Source organism: Corvus moneduloides, chromosome 20, assembly GCF_009650955.1.
Source record: "Corvus moneduloides isolate bCorMon1 chromosome 20, bCorMon1.pri, whole genome shotgun sequence".
In the NCBI taxonomy this organism is placed as follows: domain Eukaryota; kingdom Metazoa; phylum Chordata; class Aves; order Passeriformes; family Corvidae; genus Corvus; species Corvus moneduloides.
The window spans coordinates 1,100,617-1,121,928 of record NC_045495.1 but is presented as its reverse complement, the minus strand read 5'-3'; the positions used below and the strand labels follow the sequence as shown (position 1 = coordinate 1,121,928).

General features: G+C 47.2%; 1 protein-coding gene across 14 annotated transcripts in view; it reads right to left on the bottom strand.

Moving 5' to 3' along the window:
- Positions 1 to 1,804: 1,804 nt before the first annotated feature.
- MSI2 (musashi RNA binding protein 2) overlaps positions 1,805 to 21,312 on the bottom strand; it is a 213,690-nt gene continuing 194,182 nt past the window's right edge. For 9 of the 14 annotated variants that reach the window (XM_032130317.1, XM_032130320.1, XM_032130319.1 and 6 more), the window contains 3 exons: positions 10,752 to 10,960; positions 8,903 to 8,980; positions 1,805 to 6,721 (listed from right to left, as the gene is read on the bottom strand). In XM_032130317.1, coding sequence (XP_031986208.1) covers positions 8,939 to 8,980; positions 10,752 to 10,960 — 251 coding nt within the window. In that variant the 3' untranslated portion in view covers positions 1,805 to 6,721; positions 8,903 to 8,938. The remainder of the gene's footprint in view (positions 6,722 to 8,902; positions 8,981 to 10,751; positions 10,961 to 21,312) is intronic. The other 5 variants (XM_032130323.1, XM_032130326.1, XM_032130328.1 and 2 more) reach the window with 2 other exon arrangements.

Below are 21,312 nucleotides of genomic sequence, written 5' to 3'. Positions count from 1 at the left end.
GTAAAAAGGGGTGGGTTTTTTGGGGGTGGGTTTCATCACCATCAGGGTTTCAGTGCTCTCAGGCTGGGTGGCATCTGGGCTCGTGCCACCACAGGGACTGGTACCCAGTGGAACAAATGAGCTTTAAACCCCTCTAATTTATTATTCTTTATTAATAATGAGGAGGCCCTTGTAAATAGCCGTGAAAGGGAGTCCTTAAGCTCATAATTAATAAATGCTGGCTTGGTTTCTCCTGCTGAACTGCAGTCTCGAGATGTGTGATGGGGGATACGCGGCTCTGCTGAAGAGCAGAGGGTGCTCGAGTCCTCCAAGCAGGTTAATAAACCCGGGATTTACTCCGAGATTCGGGACAGCCAGGACAGCTACCTGTGGCGTGGGATACGGCAGAGCCTGGCGGACAGGACTGGGGGCTCCTGGGGCAGGGGTGCAGGATTGGGGGCACAGGATGGGATGTGGCACAGGGATGCAGGAGCTCACCTGCCCCGTGGGTGCCACAGTGGGGCTTGGTGCCCAAAGACCCCCCACCTGGGCCACTCTGCACAACCCCAGTGGCCCCAGCTGCCTCCTGAAACTCACTGTTACAGCTCGGCCATAAATGTTTATGTCAGGAGGGAGAGGAAGTAAATCACATTTATCTCCCTTGTTTTCTTTATCGGGGCACTAATTTGACAAGGAAGGAAAATTTTTGCTTATTTTACAACTCTGATTTTGGCTGCAATTTGATTTCAGTAGCTGGGAGGCGAACACAAAATCTTATTTTTATTCCAGAGCTGGTATAAAAATTTACATTTTGACACCGACCCCCACTCCCATTTCAGTGCTGCTACAGCGGGCCCGCGGGCTCTGCACAAAACACATCACCCACGTATAATACACTCATAATTCACTAATGTTTGCTGAATGACAGGGTTAAGTGGCTGCTATTCCCGGCCTCCCACCACACTAATGTACTCCAGACCCGCGCTCCTTTTCTTCTGGATTGCAGTCAAATCGTTTCCTGCAGCCCTCGCAGTGGAAGCTCCTTCCACCCCGAACAAACATGACTTCCGAAATTATTTTCATTTGTTTTTCTAATCTAATTTTCCCCTCGGTGCTCCACTAATCATCAATCCCATTAAGGGCTTGATGTGTTGACTGCTTTCCAGAGAGCCCGTCCTGCATCCTGCCGTGTGCTGACCTTCACCGGCACCGGCCGGGCTGAGACCCCCGGAGCCCCGGCACGGCCGGACGCAGGCGAGGGAATGCAGTGGGAAGGTTTGTTGGTGCTGCTGGGGCTGGAGCATCCCCTCCATCCCTGCCCAATCCCACAGCCCCATCTCTCCAGGAAAGGGACCTGTGTCATCCTGGAACACTGTGAGTATTTACAGGCTAAAGGAGGGGTGGGGGGAAAGTTGGCTCCGCTCCAGGCCAAGAGCCAAAGGGAAACAGCCTCTGGTGGAATATCTGAGCTGAGAGAGGGTGTGAAGCCACAGAGAGCGTGTCACTCCCATGAGGAAAATACACAGCAAGGATGGGGGGGACTGGGAATTTATCCAATGGGATTGGGAGCACATGGCCACCCACTGCCCCTCCTGGAAATAGGATTAGTGCTGATGATGCCAAAAATGTGCCTGGCAGGGCACAGGATGAGGGATCAGCCATGGGGAACTGGGCAGGGGGACAGGGACAGGGCACGGATGTGCTGCCCACGCTGTGGGAGCAGGAGGAGTGACAGAGGGTGATGGGTTTTGGGGTGATGGAGCTGAAATCACCCCCCAGGAATAAATAATCCCCCCTGACCCCCCAATGAAAGGGACTCCATGGATCTGTTCAAAACAGTTTATTGTATTTTTTCGTCAGACAAACACATTGATTTCTGGACCACAGTAGAGGATGGAAACCTTTCACAAACTTATTTATTTGAAAATACAAATATAAAATTATACTTTCCACATCTGTGATGTGAGAGACCCCCATCCACATAGTATTTTACAACAGGGCTTCAGAAAGCCATACACAGAGACCTGAAAGATGCTTGATATATATAGATACATATATATATGTATATATATAAAAAAAAAGTCACTACCAAAGTTCTCATCAGTTCATACTAAAGTATAAAAGGAAGGGCTAGGCCTGCCACTGTGCCATAGTTTATTTAGGTACATTTATGACCACCTGAAATGCTCACTTGCATCCTAGTACTGATGGGAGTTCAGACCTCGTACGACAGAGAATGACGGGGGGTTGCTACCTACGACGGTCACGCGACAGACGAGCCCAGGCGGGGTCTGGGGCCGACCCCGCTGCCCGCCAGGCCCGCCCCGCTCGGACACCGAGCTCTCCACACAACACAGTCGGACTGCTGGGGGGCCGACAACCGACCACGAGGATTTGCTTTCTCAAACTACTTTTTTTTTTTTTTTTTTTCCTTTTTTAAAATTATTATTATTTTGTGGTTTTTTTTTTTTTTTTTTGGTAATTTTATTACAGTATTAAAGTATTGCTTAGCTTACAGAATCTCCTCACGTAGTGTTCGCACGCGGCAGCGGGGTCGACTGGATTCTGTACGTAGGAAACTCTACAGTGTCTGTGCGCAGACCGGGATCTGCCGGTGTGTCTTCGATGCATCCTGTCTCTTCGCCCTAACACTAACCTCAGTTCTCCCTCTCTCTCTGAACTATGTCGCTTTAAAAAAACAAACCAAACCACTAAAAAAAAGAATTCAGAAGATTCCACCCAAGAGACATCGCTATAGCATAAAAGACAGCTATGAGTTAGTGTTGGTTTTTTTTGTTTTTGTAAACAGTTTCATATGCAATATCATACAGAACCATGGCTGGCCTTCAGTAAAAATGTAGTAAACTATATTGCTTTATTATTGATTATGTTGCATTGAGTGAATGGCAGAAACGAAACAGGAAGGGACGTGTGGCTGGAGTCGCTAGCCCTCATTCACACTACGGATGAAAGCAGCATCCTAGGCTGCCCAGCAGGGAAGAAAAGAAATCCCAACACCTTTCAGGTCGTTATCACCCACAATTACCCAATGGTTTAACTAAGCCTAGCAAGATGTGTGACATTCACCAGCAGACACTGCTGTACAATGGAAAAAAATCAACTTACAGCAAAGAGAGCCATGCTACCTTAAAGTCCAAGCTACAAATTCAACTCAAAATGAACATTTATGAAGTGTAAGAAAAAATAAAAACCCCAAAGGACAGATCAGGCTTCGCTTTAATCAAGCCGATCACAAAGGACTTGGGTTATTCGAAGGGGGAGGGTCCCAAGCTCTTGTGGCTCCTCCAAAATGTCCCTGGTGTTTGGGACATGGCCCGTCCCACAGCACAGCCGGGCAGGAGTGGCCCTGCGGGCCCTTTGGATGCCCAGGTCACCCAGCGTGGTGGAAATCCCTCGTTTTGGCCACCCCGGGGGTAGCGGGTCCGTGTGAGAGATCTGGAAAGCAAAGGGCACCGTCCCTCGGGGTGCCCGCACAGGCTGTGGGCTCTCCATCCCTGGCAGTGCCCAAGGCCAGGCTGGACACTAGGGCTTGGAGCAGCCTGGGACAGTGGAAGGTGTCCCTGCCATGGCAGGGGTGGAACTGGACGGTCCTTAGGGTCCCTTCCAACCCAAACCATTCCATGATTCCACGATCCTTCGCTCTCTGGGCTTGAGCAAAACAAAGGTGCAGCTGAACCTTTGTGCTGAAAAATTTACAAAAAACCCCCAAACAAACGAAGAAAAAGAAAAAAAAAAAATCCTCCAAAATGGATTTCTAGATGAGTGGGGGACTAACGTGAACCTTAGTCTAGGTAGCCACATCAAAACATCTTGGATTCCACGACATTTGTGCTATGGGCCACTGGGACTTCTCAAAAGGTATATAAACATCTAAAACATATTCACACAGATTAGCAATTTCTTCTGAGCATTCTTAAAAAAATATGTTTTTTTTTTTCTCTTAGTAAAATCGTTTTAATATACCGTGCCTCCCTCTTTTAAAAAATAAATTAAAAAAATCCAGTTTTGCATATCTAGCATTAGCATTTAAGGTAGTATGGCACATCCCCTTTCCAAAGTCAAGGGTGGGGATCTACAAATGCCTTAAGAGTTTGCCAGCATTTTTAACATTGTGAGACCTTTGGTTAGTTGAAACCGCATCAGATCAGCAAAAGAAAAATAATAAACAAGAGAAAAAAAAGCACAGAAAGAAAAAAAGAGAAGAAAAAAACAAAAGAGGAAAACCTTCCCAAAATTATTAGCATTTTTTTTTTTCTTAAATAAGAGAAAGTTCTATCCTTACTGGTCCTAAATCTGAATAACTACATCTAAATTTTTAACCTTAATTACGATACACCTACCAATATGTACTAGAAGAGGAAGAGAGAAAGAGGGGGGGAAAAATTCACTACACTACCATCAGGACAGCACTCTTACAAGATAAGCCATTTTATACACTATTAACATACAACAATGATCAACAAAGAATATTCTATGAGGTGACAGGGAATGGAGAGGAAAACCAACTGGTAGTACAGTACATCATCAACATTGACAAAATAGCAATAAAAAATTCCCTGACGGCACATTGAATCGCAGGGAATTTGGTTTGTCTTTTTTTTTTTTTTTTTTTTTACCTTTTTATTTTTTAAAGAATTCGGTTTTATTTCTTTTATTACTTGATCAAGTCTCAATATTTAAAAAGCGTCCAGCATTTTGCTTAAACCTGGTTGTTCTGAAATAAGAAAAAAACCTAAAACATTACATAAAAAGCATGATTTTTTTTAAAAACAAGAAAAACAAGGTTTTCTCCTTTCGGTTAGCAGTATGGTGCCTTGTTTTGTTAAAGATGCCTTGCTCTACCTTGTCTATTGAATGTCTACATTAGTCTACTTGTTAGTAAAATTTACAAAAATAGGAGTGCAGCAGCTCTTTTTAACAAATGTCGCATTCAGTGTCTTATACTGGCTGTACCTAAAGTACCAAATTTATAAACGTAACAATTTAAAAAAATATTAATAAAACTTGTCAATATTACGTTAAAAAAAGAAGAAATATATCCACACTACAGTATGTTCTTAATGCCACCTACCATGTTGTACTTCTAGTTTGCTGTTGCAGGCCTATTTACCAATATTAAAAAAATTAAATTAAAAAATATCCTTCATAAGTTTCCTCCCCCAACAGAGGACCATATATATAACAGCCAAATATTAAACATGTGCAAATAGGAAACTGTCAGTTTTTCCCCTACCAGTCACAGTGCAATGATGTTTTATACTTTATTTCTTTTAAATTCTGTTTACAACTACAATAAATTAAAATCTTCCATTGCTTCTAGGGTGAAACTTGTAGCACTGAGGTATTCCCAAAAAAAAAAAAAAAAAAAAAAAAAAGAAAACAAAACCAACCAAAGTTGCTTTCTAATTTGTTAATACAGAAAGTGATGGATAATAAAGGAAATCATGCAAGCTGGACACTGCTCTGCCCACACGGGGTGCCCAGAGCAGCTGAAATGACTGGACAGCAAGTTGATCTAGTTTAAAACAATGACCAAAAAAAAAAAAAAAAAAACAAAACCAAACAAAAAAAACCCAAAATAAAGGTGTGCTTTGAACCGTAAATGCGTTGAGTAGGAAAAATCGTAGCTTCTTGATCAGTTTTGGGAAAAGCAGGTTTTAAATTAAAATAAAAATACCACTAGACTGTTCCTTTGTAAGCTGTGCACATCTGAGAGCGAAGCTGCTGGTACGAACTGGGCGAGCTGGGAGGGTCCCACAGCATCACAACCCCCCTGGCCAGCTCCGGCAGTCGCTCTGAAAGGCTACAACTTCCTTGTCTTTTTTCATCCATTTTCATAGAGAAACTGCCTTAGGCTGACTCCATCACAAAAATAGGTTTGTATTTCTCTTTCTTAATAGTTTCTATGTAGTTAATGGAATTGTATTTACAGCATTTTATTATTTTTTCTTTTTTTTTTTTTTCAGAATTCACAATTTCAAAAAACCTTATATCACCTCTTTCAACAAAAAAAAGCACTTATATAGAAAAAGGACGCGCAAAAAGTTTGTCGCCCTCGCCTTATTGCCGAAAATAGAGAGAATTAGAGTAACCAAGACGCCACAAAGGAAAAGAAGGGCCAGAGAACCTGTTGCTCCCCCCTCCCCTGCCCTGCCAGCCCCCCGTGCTGCACCCGCCGCCGGCTCCGCTCCCCCCGCCACCGAGCCGGGACCGGCGGCCGAGGCTCCTGTCACCATCTCAGCATCCTTTAAGCAACAACAACTACGTAAAACAGAAGGGAGGAGGAGGAGGGGAGGTGGGAAAGAAAAGCAAAAGAAACCCCTTAATATAACAGTTACACTATGGTTAGGCTCTCGCTACATACACAAAGAATTCTGACTACGTGGCTACGAGACTATGTCAAAAACGCTACGAAAAAATGTGGGTTTGGAGAGCTTTAAAAAGAGGGGGGGAACCCATCGAGAAAATAAAACGAACAAGAAATGGGTTTTATATACATACTTTTAAAAGCTGTTGTTTTTATAGTACAGCAGATTCATGAGATGATGAGAGAGATTTTAAACAACCCAAGTCCTTCGAGTGCCACCTCCAGTTTGCGTTGGCGGTGATGATGATGATGATTATGATGATGATGATGTAGTGCTCAAAGTCTGATGAGATCACCCAACCGTGGGCCCCTTCAGAAACTTCGCCCCGTCTTGCCCGGACATCCAGAGAGACTCTGCGTGAGGAGAAGGTGGACACGGACACGGGAGAGGGACAGTTAATTGAGGCCAATTAGGATTTTTAACAAAAAAACCCCAAAGCGTTTGCAAACACTTTGCGGCCGCAGCCTGCTCCGATCCACCCCGAGGGAGGATGAGGAGGGACTGGCTGGAATGCTGAGGTGTTCCCAGGACGGCCCCCATGGGAGAGGGGGTCTCATGTATTCCCTGCTCTTATTTCCAGCTCCATCCCAGCTAAGCCTAGACTGGGGGCTTAGCTGAGGGCTGGGCTGGTTTAGGAACAGTAAAATGTGACTGGATACACAGCCAGGACAAAAACTGTTCCTCAGGCATCTGTTACGCCAGGAATTTACACAGCTTTGGTAAAATGAGTTTTCTCTGAAGTACCTGGAAGGTGACAAGTTTTACCTGGGCACACTGCGGAGGCCAGGATTTATTTTATACCAGAGCTTCAGCCTCCAATGCTCCATCCCTGCTGCTGCCTGAAGCTGAGATACATAATGTATACAGGGGATATAAGTATTTAGGGCTTGGTTCTGCAGGCAGCCGCTCGCGGGGCCGGCCGGGCAAGGATGCTCCCTGGTCATTTTGGGATGACTTCCAAAACCCATCCCCAAACAGCCGTGCTCAGGGTGAGGCCCCACCAGCATCCTGCAGGGATGTGGGAACTGATCCCTGCCCCCAGAACCTGCACCTCAACCAAATCCTGCCCTGGGGATGCCGGGACAGCTGGGACCAGCCGCTGCCACAGGAATTTCAAACTCAGTGTTCCTTGAGGAATTAATAATAAGGCTCATTTCCTCCTCTCAAAATCTATTTTAATTAGTAATGAGCAACATTAAAAGCACTTTGTTTTTAAGTCGTTAATGGTTTGAGTCTCAGCGCTGGCCAGTAACTGATGGCTGCAGTGATGGGCTGTGGTAAGTGAGGAGTGATTACAGCCCATCAATCTGGCGGGGCTGCCGTCACCGCGCGTTATTAGCCTGAGTTATGATGTTCTGCTCAGGCTCCAGCTGGCCTCGGGTACCACCTCACTATTCCAAAGGCTGACGGCCCAGGAAACGTGAAGGATTCTGACAAATTGATCGGTGAACAGACACCGCTACGTGCAAGTAATAGCTGGGATTAAGCAAGAGTGCTTATGGCACTTTTTTCTTTCCCATAAAAACCACTCCTTGGAGGAGCAAATCAATTGACAGAACAATTTCAGGTAATCTTGGGGGTGTGTGTAGAGATGGAGGGTAAACAGAAACCCCCTTTATCCACTAGTGTTGAGGTGTAAATCTATTTTTATGTAGTTTAAAGTCTCCAAATGTTTTCCAGTTCCCAGCCCCTTGATTAACTTTAATTCTAATTTCATAGACTGATTTTTGAACGCAAATGATGTGACACTGATCATGTAGTGCTGGGCAAGAGGCAGGGAAATAAAATCTGTCACATCCATTCCATCTGCCTGTCCGGGCTCGGAGCTCTGGAGGTAAACCCATGCCATTTAATTGGGCTAACTTCTGTTTTTCATTGCATTTTCTAATCTATTCCATTCCGAGTGTTAAGAATATTTGTTTGCAAAGATGAATATGCCAAAGGCCAAATAATAATAAAAAATAAAAATTAAACATTTAATTAACTCGAGCTTAGTTCAAAGGGTAGGAAACTGGCAGTGATCCAGGGTTGCGGTGCTCAGGTAATGTCTTTAATTTAATTTGCTCAGGTTTAATTTTTTTTTAATCTTGATAATTGCTCTATGGTTACAAGTTACAATGTTATCTTTTAGCTGTAATATTTGGCACAGCACTTAATTAAGAATGATGGTTTCTCAGTAATAAAGCAGTGGGGCTCAGCTATTTTTAAACCAGTGCGCTGGGAGCAGATCTCTGATCCCACTGGGATTCTGGCTGCTGGCACTGGGGGTGATTCCCCACAGCTTTCTGGGTTTTCTGCCTCTTCAAATTATTGCATGAAGCATCATGAAGATGACAAAGTGACTTTTGGGGGTTTAGCTTTGGATCTGTCTTCCAGTTTCCAACCCGTGAGGTTGATTTGAGTAACACAAATCACAGAAAGGAATGATTAAAGGCCAAGGAAAGACGAAATGAAGATAAAAAATTGTTCACTTAAAGTAAATATAGGGGAGATGGTAGTTCAGCACAAAGTACAAATGGGATATACTGTAATACCTCCAAGTGAGATGGCAACCAACCATGTGTAACGTTTCAATGGTATCCATTTGTAAAAGCCGTTGCAATCAAAGGTCCCTAAAATTGTACAATTGTTAAGTTCATCAGTGCTCTATACATGGGAACAGCTGATTATTAATTTTGCCAAGAAATTATCAAAGGACTTGAAAGACTGTGTTGCCAGCATGAATAGGGATTTCCGAGAGCTGTTCTGGTCACCAGGTGTGCTCAACCCTATGGTCACCTTTCCAAGACCATCATCTTCTCATTCCCCCAGGTGCAAAAATAAGCTTTGGGGTTTTCCCTTCTTTGTTTTTAAACCAGGGTTAGTAAATGGAGAGTGTTAAATAAATATATATGTAAAAAAAGCTATGGGGTTCTTTGCAGTTATTGGGGGAATTAAGAGGCTGCCAATCTGCAAGTCAATTATAAAATGGTTCTTTGGGAAGTGTTAGTGCAGACAAATCTGGATACCCAGGCTTGGACCTGGTGTCCTATCACTTGAAAAATCAGGATGTTGCTGAGGCCGAAGTGCCCAAGTTTTCAAGCACAAACAGGTCTTCAGGTGAAAAATAAAAATAAGAGGTGTTTTAAGTAGTGAGAGGTGGCAGTTTGAACTGATGTAGCTCCTTGCAGAGCAGTAATATTCCATGTTTGTGCTAGAATTGATCCACAGGGATTGTCAAATCCATGGTGTGACCACGGGAGGGGCAGGCACAGGATGGGAATTGAGCACACAGGCACGAAGGGAGGCAGAGGGTTGGTTTGTCTTTTTTGCAATGAAAGTAACAGTTTCAGGAACTTTGTCTGCACTACACTCCAGCTCCCCCCATCCAATTCCATCAGGGAGTGAAGTTTTCTTGGTTTGAGGGACCTTCGGGGGAGCCTCTGCACTTCCTCATCGTACAGGAGATAAAAACCAACTCCTGCCCGTACTCCAAAAAGGGCAGGAGCCCCCGCTGCAGTCTGTGCTGGGGTGACAGCGGGGCGGAGGCCAGCCCCATTCATGCTCACACACAGTGACACAGCCACGTGCAGCCTTGTTAAGCCAATCTCTGCCCCTCATTAGTGCGATCGCAGACCCAACGCGGCGTTAGGAGGCACCTCCCGGTGACCCGACAGCCGAGCGGGACACTCGCTCGGAACCTGCGGCTCTGAGGGACGGGCAGGGATGCTGGAAGTGACCCCAAAGGTCAGCAAACAGGTGAAGGGGAGCAGGACATGTCCTGTCCCCCTGCTGGGGTCCCATCAGCCAAATTAATGAGTTCATTTTGCTCGTTTAGTGGGAGCACGGACTGCTGCTCCGTCTGCCAAAGGGCGCATCAGCCAGGAGGGGGAGCTGGGCCGATATAAAGCCCATAGGGATAAGCAGGGATTTAAATCCCTTATTTATTAAATATTCCCCTTTGAGACATGTCATGTCTGGCTGCAGATGGTTCCAAGGGAATGTCTGCACCAAGAGAGGTTCAGGTTGGCTATTAGGAAAAATTTCTTCACTGGAAGAGTGATGAATCTTTGGAATGGGCTGCCCAGGGCAGTGGTGGAGTCACCATGCCCAGAAATGTGGCAATTTGTGATATGGTCTGGTTGACAAGGTGGTGATTGGTCAAAGGTTGGACTCGGTGATTTTGGAGGTCTTTTCCAACCTTAATGATTCCAGCTGGACTGTTCTGGTAATCAGTGATGACTGACTCCGTGATTCCAGCTGGCAGCGGGAGCGGTGGGTCGGGCGTCGCTCGCAGGTTCCGGCAGCGAGAGGCCGCGCTCGCCGTCAGGCCACCACCCCCGAGCCCCCCAGAGCCCCCTCCCACCCCCAGCAAGGAGCCCCGGCCGAGCACGGGGTACTTACGGCGATGCCGTGTCCGAAGCCGGAGCCCGGCTGCGGGCTGGCGGCGCTTATGTAGTTACCCACGCCGGAGTCCTGGCTGGCCGTGCCGTAGAGATCCGCGACGGGCCCGGGGCTGTTGGCCCCGGGGAAGCCTCCGGGCCGCGCTGGGTTGGAGCCTGCCGGGGAAGCGGGTGCGCCAAAATTCGGTTGAGCACTGTAGCTATTCAAGACTGGTGTGCAGAGAATAAAGCTGGGTATGAGGCCAGACGCCGGGCATGCACCGGTATTACAAAGCCAAACACCAGAATAAACAGCCTAGGCCCAATTCTAACACTTAACCAAGGCCATGCGAGAGGAGAGCAAGTACTGGAGAAGAGTCAGCCCGGACTACTACGAAGCTTAGAGCTCCAAAAATATATATATGGATATATATAAAAAAAAAAAAGAACAATCATTCAACACACTACTGCAACCAGAGACTGGAGGTGCTCATTTTCACCAAATTATCACAAAATATAATAGGTATTTTTCAACATCTGACTTGATGCTCATGCAGTAGTAACAAGTTCTCTAGGTCTGGGCACGCCGAGACAGCATTCACATCCCATGCAAACTACAAAGGAACTAGTTTGAGACTACACATTGTGGTAATATTGATATTAAAATGTTGACAGCAAATAACTTGAATCACATCTAGGAAAATCGTTTTTTGGATCCATTCGATACTTTTGGAAAAAACCTGCCCTTTTAGATCAGTAAGCTGTAGAAATAGTTCAATAGTTGATTTTTTTTTTCTTTAAATGATATGGAATGGAACAGTTTGGATTTTTCTCTTTTAAATATGACCAAGGAGAGTGTTGTTTTATTTAGTTTTTTTTCCTTTTGATTTGGAGAGCGAAGACCTACCTTCGTCTCCAAAACCATGCTTGGGACATCAACCAAAATTAAACAAATTAAATAAAGATCAAAAGCAAAAAAGAATTCCAGAGGGTGGATTACAACTCACCTCCTAATGTGGAAGTAAAAGAAAATTTAATTTTTTTCCTCTCTTATTTTTTTTTTTTGAGAAAGAAAAACAATGTAAATAAGAATGATACTGAAGAAGAAATTTAGATATCAAAGCATGTTAGATGGTCAGGCTTCTGGCATTTCTCACGGCTGCTCTTGGATGTAGAATTTATGAGGAAGAAGTTTCAATGGGAAAGAAAAGTCAGCGGACTGGGAGGAGCTGGATGGAGATGGCTGCGGGAAGCTGGAGCTACACCTGGGTGGTACCTGCAAGGTCCCTGGGGAGCACAGGGAGCCTGGTCTGCCCACACCCACCGGTGCCTCACCGTGTCCCCACCGCGGGCAGCGCCGGGACGCAGCGGCCAACGGGGCTGGACGTGGGCCCAACACCGCAGCCTGACCCAGACCCCACCTGGGCACCCGACCCCACCACCTCCATCTCCAGCCTTCCAGGCTGCCCCAAGACTACTTCAGCCTTTTCCTCTGGCTGCAACTTCCCACGATCTTCATTAAACACTAGAATGGGTTGTGAAGTCTGGTGGCCTGGAGTGACCCCTGCCCACGGGTCAGAGCTGCATGGACTGACCCCAGGGTTCTCCTGGGCCTGGAGACCAGCCTGGAGCCAGCCCCGTGCTCTCACCGAAGCGCTGTGGTGGGCGCAGTCTGGACATCTCCTGCCCTGGCCCCTTCCCCTGCATCGCTCACCCAAGGGGTCCCCAGCTCTCGAATGAATGAATGAACTGGTCAAGCAAAGGGCACCCGGCAGCTGGTGGCTCTGTGGTGACAGGGAAGTCAGTTTTAGACAATAAATGATTCACCACAGCTCTGAACCGGCAGCAGGGGAGGGTAAGTAGGACATCTAAGCTAGCAAGTTAAAAGAAATAAGGCATGAGAGAGTAAACAGATTTTGGACTTCGCTGGCAAACAAAGAGCCTTTTTTTATTATTAAAGATTAAATGTCAAGATAACATTTGGCCTTCTCACTCGTGAAGAAAAATATCCAGCTGAGATGTTCCAAAGCCCTTTATTACTAGAAGCCAGCACTTTTCCCCCCTTTTCTTCCCTTTGGTTCAATAAAATGGATGTGAATTTTCCTGCCAAGTCACACAGAAAACCCAGTTGGCTGCTCCAAGCGACAGCAGGACACGGCACGGCCAGGGGCATCCTGTCAGTGAAACACTCCTGCAAACCCCACAGCAGCGCCAGAAACCTCCAGAACAACAAACTGAGGAGCCAGAGAGACTCTCCGTCCCCCCACATCCCACCCCAGCCACTCTCATGTGCATCTCTTAAGACTGGAAGTAAGGCTTTCACACCTGCAGAAGAGCTGGCAATTCAGGTAGGTAACGAAAAGGATAATTTTTCATCTACTGACCATGGGTTCAACACCCCACACTGCTCACAGGAGGGAAAATGGGCATACCAAAGGCTGCTCCACTGCCTGGGAAGTGCTGTGTGGAGGCTGGGACGCCCTGGCATTTCTCCATGTGGTGCCTGAAAACCTCCACAGAAAAAAATGGAAGCTTTTCCAGAGCCAACACTTCGCTCCAGACCCAATAAATGAGACAGAAAGCTCCCACAATTAGCAGGAGGCTCAGCAGCCTCAGAAAGTCGTATTTGAATGATTTGCTCAGCCATGGTTAGCTGCTAAGTATTTGTCTTCTTCCAGGAGCTCAGGTGAGCTTTACCTTTACCATCACAACAGCAAAGGGACCCTGAACAACTTCCCCAACATGCAAATCCTGATGTGCTCTGGCAAGAACTACCTGGAAACAAGTTTGTTTTACACAAACCTGGAATACCCTGAGACTAAAAGGAAGAAGGAAAAATGCCTGCAATCCTCCAGACTACAGATACTGCATCAGGAAAAAAGTTAACACTTTTTGGAACCTGTGTTGTTATGACAGAATTCCTGATGTTGGAGCTGGCAGAAGTGGTCCATGGCTGCTGTGAACTGCGGGAATTGCAGAGCACTGACATCAATTCCTTGCAGGCTGGAAGGAATTGGAGACTCTTCCCTGGCCACCAACATCCCATGGCAAAAACAGGAATTGGGGCAGATGTTTGGAAGCTCGTTGCTGAAAAACTGTCAGGGGATTGTGCTGTCCATGGAGGGGGGGGAACCACTGATTGTGTCCTGATGCCAAGACCAGGAGCAAAGCCTGACCTGCTGCCTGGTCCCAGCAGAGGCACTGGCTGAGCTGACCACGAATCCCCTGACTCTGGATCCATCAGACTGACTCAGCATTGCCTGGGAGCTGGCAGGGCCATCTTCTCCCCTTCCAAGAATTGCCAGCACTCAGGAAGCCCTGGCAGCAAAGGACCCATTTCAGGTCCCATTTCACGTTGTACAGGAAGCCATCCTGCACCGGGAGACTTCACAGCTCTGAGACTGTACCTAGGTGCCTCCAGCTCAAAGGCTTCCTCTATGCAAAATTTACAATCCCAAGTGTCCCCAGGAAGCCCTGTGATAGATCAAGGTCAGGAGAGATGTGGAAAAGATTAGATGTGCCTGCAAGTCACAGCCAACCACCTTTTATCTTCAGCCCTGGTGATCCTCCATCCTCTGGGCTGCAGAAGCTCCTTCCTTTGCCAATGGAGATCAAGGGCCAGCAGCCAGGAGCTCTGGCAGTGATGGAACAGGGCAGGTTAATGTCTTGCTTGCTTCACTTTCAATTTGCTGTGGTTTTTCTCACAGAAAAGACTCTGAGCCTATGAATTTTGATCAGCAGGTGAACGTTTGCCTGCAGGCCAGAGGGATGGGCTTTGGGGAGCCTCAGGCCTACTCTGCCCAGTGTCACAGTGGCTTGGGGAGCACTGAAAATCAGCAAAGGAAAGCAAGATGCGACACAGAATGTGATAAAAAATGTGGGTTCATAAAGCAGCCCCAGAACAGGCTTTTTTTAATGCCAATATTGGCACTGGTGGAGTTGGGAGCTGCTGTGCAGGGCTGGCACAGCAAGAGCTGGACCTCTTTAGGCAGCGAGGCTGCTTTATTACCAACCCATCCTTCAGCAGAACGCCTTTATCCCCATTTAACATGCGTGTGAGATGCCTCTCCACATTCAGCCAAGTGATTTATGTCAAGGAGCCAAGAGCTGGAACCCAAACCAGCCTGGCAGCCCAGGCTGAGGCAGGAGCAGGAGGCTTCAGGCTGAAACCAGGGATGCACATCCAGAGCCTCCTCCTGCAAACTGCCTTGCTCACACAGACCCTGCTCACACGCTAATCTGTGTTCAACAAGAAAGGTCACTGCTGAAAGATAAACTCTCCCTCGATGAACTCTTGAGAAATTTCTAAGTCAGGATTCCTGCTGACATTTGCCTTACGAGCAGCGTTACACTAACGAGGACCCGAACGCCGCCGGGCCGGAGAGCGCGGCTGGGCAAAGCACGACAAGCTGGGAGCTGGAATCCCACCCAAATAAACTCAACTCAGCCATGGATGAGGAAGGGGAAGAGGGAGGGAAAAGGAGAAGAAACATGAGGATTTTGACATTACTGTCCTACAAGGGGAACTCACACGGTACTGGGATGACAGTCAGGCCCTTAGGGACTAGTAAATGAGACCTGATGACAAAAAAAACCACTTAGGCACCACTAAAATATACTGTATTTCAAAGAAAACAAACCAGGGGCAATCTGGACAGAGGACTAAGACAGACACTGCATGGGAATCATTGTCCCCTGCACACAGCCCACATGGAGCCTTGGTGACACCATTCCCTCTCCTATAGCACCAAAACCCAAAGACTTAAACACCACTGCAGGGGACTCATAACAAATATGAGTATTTCAAAATTTAAAAAATATCCAGATGAAGAATGGTACAGAGTGTGTGTCTGCCTTCCCTGCCATAGTGCACAGATGAGGAAATCCTCATGAGGGCAAGAAATCACCACAATTCACTGGATTTCCTCTTTAAGCAGAGGCAGGATATTCCTTGTCCCCAGGCAGCCATGCATGGGGGTGAGCAGCTCTGCAGGGGCAGGGGAGCTTGGCATGTGGGGTTAAAGTAAGATTCACTGATTTTAGAAGTCTTTTCTAACATAAATGATTCTATGATTCTCATCAGAAATTAATTTCTCATCTCCTGTCAAGCACATCCTACAGCCAGAGCTGGTCATCTCCAGCCCTTTTCCCGTTCAAGACCCTCCTTGTTCCTGCCTTGTCCCACTGCCCCCAGGGTGGATTCCTGTACAAACAGGTTTCTTTGCAACTTGTTGATCCAGCGCTCTAATTTCTGGATGACTCTCTCATCTGCCATAAACAGCCACGCACAATTTGGCAGGCATTTCTACCATCAATGTTTATGATAATAACTAAACGTGCTTGAAAGCAGCAGGAAATTTTCAATATAACTATCATTAAGACAAAATGCTTTAAATCAAAGCCATTACCCACCACCAAGACTCAAAGCTCACAAGATTAGTCTGTTTTTCTATCTTTATGAAAAATTCATAGAACATGCTGCAAACATCATCTTCCAGCTCGAAGCAGTAAATGATATAATAACATCAAATGCTGCCGACAGGGATGGGAGCAGGCAGGGCATGGGGGGCACTGGGCAGGGCACTGAGCAGCCCAGCTGGGACAGGGGACTGCCCCACAGCCTGGTGGCATTTAACTCCAAAGCCAGGTTGGAGCAACCTGGTGTAGTGGAAGGTGTCCCTGCCCACGACATAGTGCTGGACTAGATGGTCTTTAAAAGTCCCTTGCAACTCGACTTGTTCTAGGATTCTATGAATCTATGCATTTGAGTCACTTGGGTCCATTTACTGCTGGATTTTAAGAGAAGACTGTCACAGAAGGAATATCACCTGCTCCCAAGCATTCCAGCCTGCTGTGCTGCCTCTGCAACCACCCAAGCACAGCTGCCAGAGAGGACGCAGAGCAAAACCACAGTGAGTGGTGTGGGGACAATCCCACCTTCCTTGGGGACCCCGAGTGTCCCAGAGCGTGGCACTAATGGCCACGCTGTCACATGCATGACTAACAGAGCAGCACTCACAGCGCGACGCTGATACTTTAAATAACCAGCACAACTTCAGCACTGCATGCAAATCTTACATCATTAGTGCTCAGAGCCTTATAAATATAATTAGCAGCACTGCACCCATGTTACAGATCGCTTGGCCAAAGCTAATTCTTTGTGCAGTCAGGGCTGAAGTTAATGGGAGTTTGTACCTTGCTTTTCAGAGCTGCTAACAACCAGAATGTCATTTACCCGGGACTGGATGTACAAATTAATTCCAGTCTGAAATAAGACATCGGTGCTCCTGGTTCTCAGGGGCCTGTTCAGGCTGCAGGAGTGCACTGGCACAGCACTGAGAAAAAAAAGCTCATATTCAGGCTCTTTTTTTCTATACCAATCACCTCAGAGAGCTCCAAACCCCTTCATTTGTGGTCAGGTTGAGCCACTGGAAGCATCGCTTCCTTGTGTCTGAGCTTTTACAGAGTGTGGCTTCTGTCGGAGGCAGCATGTGGCACACCTCGAACTCGGATCAATGCTCCAGCTCACAAACGTCTCAGAAATAATGACCTGGAAACACACAGATATTCTGGAGAATAACAAGGTACAAACAGCTCCCAACTCGCCGAAAGAGAAAGTGGGAGACAAACCAGAAAAACAAGTAACGTCACGATGAGAGGTGCCATGTTGTACATCTCTCACGGGGACCTGCGTCCCTCTGTTCCTGCTCTTCCCAAGCAGACTTGAAAAGCAAAGTCTCTAAGAACCCTGTGGCAGACACGGCTCCTCTGCAAGTGTGAAGAGCTACAGATGACAGCTGGCTCAGTCCTCACTCTGGAAAATCAAACGCGAGCGCTGTTCCTCCCCTGTCACCCCGACACGCTCCATAATGGGGAGCAGCCAGGTTGCCCCAGGTTATCCCTCTCCTGCAGCTACACTGGCCCTGCAGGGAAAAAGGAAAATAAAACAACTGTCGGGCTCATCAGCAAAATAAGTGGTGATGAGGCTGAGACACACCGAGATCTGCCCTAACAAGGTACTATTTGAACGTTATTTTCTAGCTGCAGTCACACTTTCAAAGGTTGTTCTGCCTCTGCAGCCCCTTCGGAAACGGCTTCACACATCAAAATATCGCAGGGTAATGACAGCAAGCAGTGGGTGGTGAGCTGGCTCCCGGCAATTACTGCTGGAAGTGAGTGGGAACCAGGAGGGAGGGCTGAGTGCTGCCCACCCTCCTCCAGATGGGCACAATGGGGTGATAATGGCACCTGGGATCTTGTGGCAACTGCTCCTGCTGCAGCCTCAATGTCCTCCCACCACTGCTCCTCCAGCCACGGCTCGACACAAACCAACTGCTGAACCACCTGAGATGAGCCAGGAGCAAGAGCTGGGCAGCTTCCACAAGCCTGAGCAAGATAAAAATTCACCTGGTGCAGGTGTTTTACAAACCCACTGCTGCATGTGAGCCCCTGCTTCTGCTAAGTACTGCACTTAACACATCCAAGGCATCCCCCACATCTGGAAGCTGCTGATGTGCACCAATTTGCAGAAGAAAAGACACAAAATTCAGCACATTCAAGCCCGGCTGTTCTAATTCCTGCAGTTATGCAGCAGGACAAATAACTGCACTTTGCAGCTCAGCTGTAGTTTTTTGCCAACGATCAATATTTATTGCCTAATCCCATTTTCCATACCGTGTGTTAGTGGTGTCACTTGCGCCGGGCCGAGTGCGACACAGAGGCCACACAAAGCTTCGCCTGTAGGAGCTGCAGTCAGGGAGCCAGCTCTTGTCACAGCCTTACAAAAGGATTTCCTCTCGAGCGGCTCATCTTTAATCATTATAAAAGCACAGAAGTTTAATCCATTTTTGATGTAAGCGCTAATAGCTTTGTGTCCTTGAAGTTCAAAGTGGTCTTCGTGCATGTCGCTAATTAGCCGAGCAAGCAGCCATTCAGCTTCCTCTCATGTTTCTAATTAGATCCTTAACAACAAACAAATGTCGACCTTACAAAGGCTCTGCTACGATTCCCTCCATTAGTTAAACAGTTTGGGAGGGATGCAGTTCTGTGCATCCACAGCCCCCCCAGCAGAGGATCCAGGGCTCTGGGCTGGGGTATTTGCCCATAGGAGAGGTTCTGCCTTCCTGATGGCGTTTGCCAGAGGTGCCGAGCACCCCAGGGATGATGCAGGAGCAGGTGACCACTCCTCAGCACCCCCATCCCAGCTCTGCCCTGCTCTGCTGTCCCTCCCTGCGGGCATGGGATGTTCACCAGCTGTGCTGGAACTCACAAATAAACCGAAGGGGCAGATAAACGCTGTCCTGTTGTCTTCCTAACTGGTTTCTGCCAATTTAACTGGTTTTACCGTTAATTCAAAATATGATGTGATTACTGTTTACATACTTCATAGAATCACAGAATGGTTTGGATGGGACCTTAAAGCCCATCCAGTCCCATTCCTTGTCATGGGCAGGGACACCTTCCACTATCCCAGGTTGCTCCAAGCCCCGTCCAACCTGGCCTTGGACACTTCCGGGGGGGGACAGCCACAGCTGCTCTGGGCAACCTGTGCCAGGGCCTCCCCACCCTCACAGGGAAGAATTTAATCCTAATATCCAGGCTAAATCTACTCTCATCTTTTTACTTCACATCAAATGCTTGGGACTGTTCGTTACACTCTTTTTTGTCGATCCATGTCTGTAACATGCCATGCTGGAGTCATTTCAGCAGCATCACGCTTGTCCTTGCCTGTGCTCACGTTTTTGGGCAAGTTTCTTGCTCCAGCCCTGGCATTTATCCAAGGGGGATGAATGAAGAGCTGTCTGCATCAGGACCTGCTGCTGCCGGGTTCCTCTCGGAGCCCTCGGCGGGCTGCGGGCGCTTGCTGTGTCGCAGGCGCCGACCCCAGCGCTGCTCCTGCTGTCTGTGCCTGCACATGAAGCTTTAACACTTATTACCACCCATCCAACTGGCAAATAAGAGCTAAAACTCAGATGCTGGGATATCACAGACCCCTCTGTAAGAATTTTTCCATTTAAAATGAAAGAAGAGCTGAGCCAGGTGATGCCGGCGCCTTCACCTCGCGCCGAGGAGCACGAAAGCTGCTGTTAATTTTACCATGGGCAACCACATCTGCATTAATTGTTTACCACAGCCCGGACAGGTCTTCTATTAATATTAATGAGTAAGAGGGAACAAAAGGCCCCTTTATTTTTAGCCTACTCTAATTGCGTAGTAATTACTCATCTACAAAACAAATGAGCCGAACTCCATTGCCATAGCAACAGCAACTCCGGCCTCCCACTGTACCACATTAACTGGCTATCACTCCTGTAATTTGAAATTGAAGCCTTTTGTACAATAACAGACAATACAGGAGGAAAATTAAACCAAAAACGGGTCTTTGTTTTGCTGCATAATTTAAGTCATAGTAGCAGGAGGGTCTTGCTTGGGGGGCACCTTCCTGTTGCCAATGGGCTGGGGGGGATGCTCAGGAACACGGGGGGTTACCCCAGTAACAGAAGAGGCATCCAGACTGCAAACCTCCAGTCCTGTGCAACCATCCCTTCCTGGAGGAGGGTCTGCACCAGGCAAGCTGCTGCCCAGCACATGGTGCCTGGGGGAGAGCTGGTGGCACCAGCCACACTTTTGGCAGCTGACACCTCAACCCCTTGTCAGGGCACGGGGTTTTGGGCTCTTTTAAGCATCAGGAAATGCTCACAAAGGCCCTAGCTGTGTGAGTTTATTATTTTTAAAAAGCTCAGGTTTATATACCTGCAGACTCATTTTGCATTCTCTGGCAACTTCTAACCCACTGCACTTCTCGAGCTCACACAGAGCCAGATGCACACCAACATCTGCTGCAAGGAAAAACTACTCTGCTCCTCTGGCAGTTTTCTGTTTCAGAAAGGAAAGAGGGAGAAAAAACACCACTGTAATTATGTATTTACTTTTAAAGCATTTGGGGAGAGAATCAGCATGAAAATACTGACAAGCAGTGTGTCAGTCCAATGTGCGCCGCCTCACAGTTAGCAGTTGTTCCACTAATGAGTACCAGCCTGCAACTGCTGCTGGAGAGGCAAGTTACCCTCAGCTCCGGCAGTATTTACCTGTTTAGGGACTAAAATGCATCGGACACCATCCTGTGCTCGAAGATCTCATGCACTGGAGAGCACGTGCTGAGACCCCACTTCAAACTCTGCAACAACTCATCTGCATCTTGTGGGGAGCAAAGTCTAATTACAACAGCCAACAGCTCTGTCCTCCAGCTTCTGCTGGGAGAAAGGGAATAAAACATGAATAATTGGCTGTAGTGGGGCTTTGGAGGGTACCAAAGTTGTTTCAACCCCCTGCCATGTGCAGGGACACCTTCCACTATCCCAGGCTGCTCCAAGCCCCTGGACACTTCCAGGGATGGGGCAGCCACAGCTTCTCTGGGCAACCTGTGCCTCACCACCCTCACAGAGAAGAATTTATTCCTAAATAAAACAGCTCTGGATGAGCATTCTGAGGAGCATTTTCCCGTGGAAAATAATTCTCCCAATGGAAAAGACTATTAAAAGTTACCCGCTAAATTTGCTACAGATTAACTTCAACTGCAGCTC